The sequence below is a fragment of the Pelobates fuscus genome, chromosome 4, assembly GCF_036172605.1.
Source record: "Pelobates fuscus isolate aPelFus1 chromosome 4, aPelFus1.pri, whole genome shotgun sequence".
In the NCBI taxonomy this organism is placed as follows: domain Eukaryota; kingdom Metazoa; phylum Chordata; class Amphibia; order Anura; family Pelobatidae; genus Pelobates; species Pelobates fuscus.
This window is the reverse complement of record NC_086320.1, coordinates 169,641,120-169,645,973: the sequence shown is the minus strand read 5'-3', so window position 1 is coordinate 169,645,973 and position 4,854 is coordinate 169,641,120. Positions and strand designations below refer to the sequence as shown.

The window sequence follows — 4,854 nt, the reverse complement described above, 5'->3', positions numbered from 1 at the left end:
TGAGGTAGACTAAATAAAGTGTTGGTACTGGAACAGAGATTATAGGAGGTGAGAACAGCTGAGGAGAGCATTTTGTTCAGGTAGGGCGGGAGTTTCCCAGAAAAGCTCTTAAACACAAGGCTGGAAAGATGAAGGGTGCGTCTGGATTCCAGCGACAGCCAGTTTAGTTCTTTTAGCATGTCATAATGGTGGGTCCTGTAATTACATTGTAGCACAAATCGGCAGAACGACTTATACAATGTATTGAGTTTATTAATGTGGGATTGCGGTGCAGATGCATATACTACATCCCAATAATCAATGATTGGCATCAGCATTTGCTGTACAATCTTTTTCTTTACTGTAGGACTTAGGCAGGATTTGTTTCTGTACAGGGCACCTAGTTTTGGGTAAAGTTTAGATGCAAGTTTTTCTATGTGGAGGCCAAAAGATTGTTTGGGGTCTAACATCATACCCAAGTATTTGAAAGAGTGGACTACGGTCAGTGTGCCATTTGAATTAGTTTTGATGGATTGGTGGGAATTGTGTAATTTAGGTACTGTTCCAAAGATCATTGTGACAATTTTGTCAGTGTTTAGGAAGAGTTAGTTTTTTGCGATCCACTTTTCTACCTCTGTAAACTGGTCTTGGAGCAAGCCTCAAGCTGCGGTAGATTGGATTTGTTCGCATAGATTATTGTGTCATCTGCGTACGTGTGTATATTTGAGGATTTGCAGACATTAGGCAGATCATTTATAAATAATGTAAATAGTAGGGGGCCGAGAATGGAACCTTGGGGGACACCACACGTGACTGGGAGAGGGAGGGAGTCGCTGTCAGAAATGGACACATATTGCGAGCGATCTGACACATACGATCGCAACCAGGTTAGCGAACAATCACCTATACCTGAGTTTTTGAGTTTGTACAGTAGAATGTCGTGGTCTACTGTGTGAAAGGACTTTGCAAAATCAAGGAAAATAGCTCCAGTTAGGTCTCCTTGTTCCATGTCAGTTTGGATGTCATTGCAAACTTTAAGAGGGCAGTTGTAGTGGAGTGATTCTGGCGAAAGCCAGATTGATCAGGGGTCAGATAGTTTGATTGTTGGTAGTACTCACATAGTTGGGTATGGACACATTTTTCTAAGATTTTTGACAATACCGGGAGCAATGATATTGGGCTATAGTTAGAAACTTTTATGGATAGGCACTACTCTTGCAGTCTTCTTTATAATATGTCTACAAGAATATGAACAAGTGCAAAAAAATAAAACACTTTGAAAAAGGGATAAATAAATGATCCTTCACATAATTCTTTTTAATTTGTACTACTACTATATGATTTTCTTATTTAAATATTTTTAAAAAAATAAAACAATTGAAATACCAGTACTATCTTGCTATGTTTTTGTGTTATTGTTGCTTGTTGTTTTAAGATTGTATGTTGAATCATTGATTTTTTTTCTATTGACCCCAAATATATATTACATTTATTAAACAGATAATTAATTCAATAAATTATGTAAAATCAGGAGCATCTTAGTCTGGTCTATCGGTCCTGATCTTATCCCATAAACATTTGTTCAGCAAGCATTTATGGAAGTTTTTAGAATATGTAGTTTGGTCTCTGTTGCAATTTCACTCACCGGATCTTATGAATGAACCTGCTGTTCAAGCGGATGGTAACCATACAGTGGCTACTAATTGATGGCACAGACTGAAAACAGGATTTATAATGTGACATGTCTTTATTTTGTAACAATCCTGGATTTAGTTGCTTGGTGCATTCTCCATAAATTGCCGAAATAGGAAGTCCACCCTTACACCATTAGTCTATGTGTAAGCATTTACTGATTTGTTGGTATTCCAAACCTTTTTTGCTGTTCTCATTTTAATTTTTAATATTAATATTTATGTGTTGCCATCTTCTTCATTAAATGCTCTTTGGAGAGCATCTTTAATAGAATGGGATTTTCTTTTCCATTTTCTTCCAACAAGGAAATAAATGTATGGGTTAATGCTGCTATTCAGTATTGTGCAATAAATACTGACAAACAACAAGCTGAGTTTCTCAATATCCCAGGGCACAATCTGGAAGTAAGTTAAAAACCACAAGAAGTCGATAGGGGTTACTGACAATACGAAGAATATGACAGAAGCAATAATTACAATATAAAGTCTTGGTGGATATTGCTGCCGGAATGTCTTTTTTAACTTGATTATCAGAATTAGACTAGAAAAGATCATCAAAGGAAGGCAGATACAAATGTCAGTGATAAAAACCATAATTCTAAGTCCAGTGCACGGATCAGTCTGATAGAAAAATTCTTTTTCTGAACAAATAATATTTTCAGCTATGCTTTTAGTGAAGCCGAAAATCCAAAAGAAAATATATAAACTAATATATAAAGAAGAAGACAAATTCCTAGAACAATGAACTTGGTACCACAAAGTCCAAACTGCAGAAATGCACCTTTCCATACTGATGGCTGTGAGGAAGAACATCCCAGAATAACGCGAGCCATTAAAAAATATTTCTGATACCTTCAAAAGGAGTTCCCTTCCTATGAATTTTTGGTTAACACCAACTTCATCATTAATATAAAGCAGCATGACTATAGCACAAAATACTAGATGGATAAAATCAGCTACTACAAGATTGATGATATAAACAATATACTTGTTTTTTTTCATTGTGAAGCAAGTATGCCTAAATACAATAGCATTTCCAATCATCCCAAAGAGGCAGAGAGCTACAGCAACTGATCCTAGGACTGCGATGTGGATGGCGTTTCCATTAAAATCTTCCTCTGTATTTTCTGTATCATTAATATTCACATCAGAAATGTTTGATTCCATGATTTGTCTTCATTTATTTTTCTCAAAAAGCCAGTATATCCCTTGAAACAAAAACAAAATAGGTTAGATGTGGCTGCTATACATTTTTTTTTTTTAAATGTCTAAGAATTGCTGTCTAAAATATTGCTATACAGTACTACAAACAAGCCTGTTAAATGTCATATGTAATTTTATTTTAATAAACAACCTCACCTAAACACATTATAAAAATCTCCCTAAACTCAGGTAGACATATTTGTGGGAGTTACACTCCTAAATGACAACGGCTGTTTTTTTTAATGACAGTAGCTGCCAGTGCCAGCCGAGACTATAACAACCACTAAACTAAGGCAGCCCTGTTCCATGCTGTGAAGTCATTTGCTTAATCTCTACATACCATATTTTTCACATTATATCAAGTTCATATTATATATGCTATATATTATATCTTTATCTATCAAACAATTTATTTACTCAATGAAAGGAAAATAAGCTATATATGTACAATCTCAGTTTTTACTCTGAGCCACGATAAAACACACATATATTTGTAGTCGGGGACAAAAGCCGTATACATGATAAGTTAGATATATGAGCAAGTCGGTTGTGGTGTGCCGAAACCAACGTATCCGGTAGGCCTGTAATAAAAGAGGGCAAAAAGTTGAATAAGATACCTTATTACATATCTTTACGTTGCAAGATTTGTAAAGGCTTGTCTTACTCAACTCTAGCTCTGGTTGTGGTATGTATCTAGTAATATACTGTGCATTTCCAGCGTCCTAATGTTTATGGTGTGAGCAGGGACATTTGTCTGGAAGCAGCTGATGCTGCCCTGATTCTGGAGGAATGTCCCAAAAAGGCATTGGGGTTGAGTCCCCGTCTAGTTAATAGGGTTCTGAGGTACATTATGAATTTAGCTGTAGTGAGTGGTTTGCCCTGCAGTTAAATAGAGGCATATTGAGATTTGGTCCAGTGAGTGATAACCTGTAAAGGTCTGACATTTTGACCGGCACCTTATTGTCCGTAGGATAGTCCTTATATCCCTACGTACTACATATGGTAAGAGGATGTGAACTGTTTGGTACTAGGATAGGCACTTAAGATATGGTGTTGTATTCCAGCCAGGTAAGTTTTGTAGTGTTAAGAGAGATTTTTAAATTGTGTGGGCAAAAAGGAGAGGCGTGTCGCAATGGCAACTAGTGAACGAATATCGGTATTATGGTAATCGGTGGTAAACTTGTTGTAAAGGTGAAATCTCTATTGTATGCTTGTGATGTATAATCAGAGAGGGCAGCTCAATCCAGAAATCTGCCAAATGCCATGAGGCGAGTTAGTGCAGGATTAAGCCATGGGATGTGGGTATAGCCAGCTGCTTTATTGTCAGTGAAGCACTTGACAGGTTCCCCTATCCACTCATACTTTCCCAGGCCTTGTAGGCGGCCACTAGGGGGTAGATTCCAAAGAAATGTTGAGGAGGAATGGAAAGATTATTTTTTCTTTTTTTTTTTTATTCCAGTCTCAACTGGCCAGGCATCTCAGAACCAAAAGCCACCAAATTGGCTGTGAAATCAGTGTGCGCGGACCATGTAACTGGGAAATGATGAGAAATGAATAACCTGGCCTCCTATTCCAGTGTGATATGAACCTGAGCCATATGTGTAGGTCTGCTTACAACTAGTGCCAGAATGCAACTGTTGGTAGGGAGAAGACTCAGCGGTCGGTAAATAAATGTGCAGAATAATTATCATGGCGAACTTCAATGTGCCCAGTAGGACTGTAGATCCATTCTCCCTCCCCCCCCCCCCAAGTGTTCTTCAGAAGAAAAGGTTCCCCGGACTCTGATGCACTGTACCTTCTCTGTAGGTGGACATGTTCTGTAGTGTATTAGTGTCAAGATGAATGCCTAAGAAGGTCAGTTGTGGAAGTGGAACCCCTAGTGATGAAAAGTTCCATTGTCTTGTGAATACTAACCAGAGCGGAGTGAGGGTGTTCTATCGCGAGGAAGTTATCTATGATAACGGGTGACTGCAGGACATTC

At 37.8% G+C, this 4,854-nt stretch overlaps 1 protein-coding gene across 1 annotated transcript; it reads right to left on the bottom strand.

The window, feature by feature from the left end:
• Positions 1 to 1,889: 1,889 nt before the first annotated feature.
• On the bottom strand, positions 1,890 to 2,837 carry LOC134609389 (mas-related G-protein coupled receptor member D-like). The gene has a single exon (XM_063453065.1). The coding sequence runs from the start codon at positions 2,835 to 2,837 to the stop codon at positions 1,890 to 1,892; it is 948 nt and encodes a 315-aa protein (XP_063309135.1).
• Between the last annotated feature and the right edge of the window lie 2,017 nt (positions 2,838 to 4,854).

Coding starts and splice junctions, on each gene's coding strand:
- LOC134609389 (XM_063453065.1), bottom strand. CDS start 2,837: ATGGAATCAAACATTTCTGATGTGAATATTAATGATACAGAAAATACA.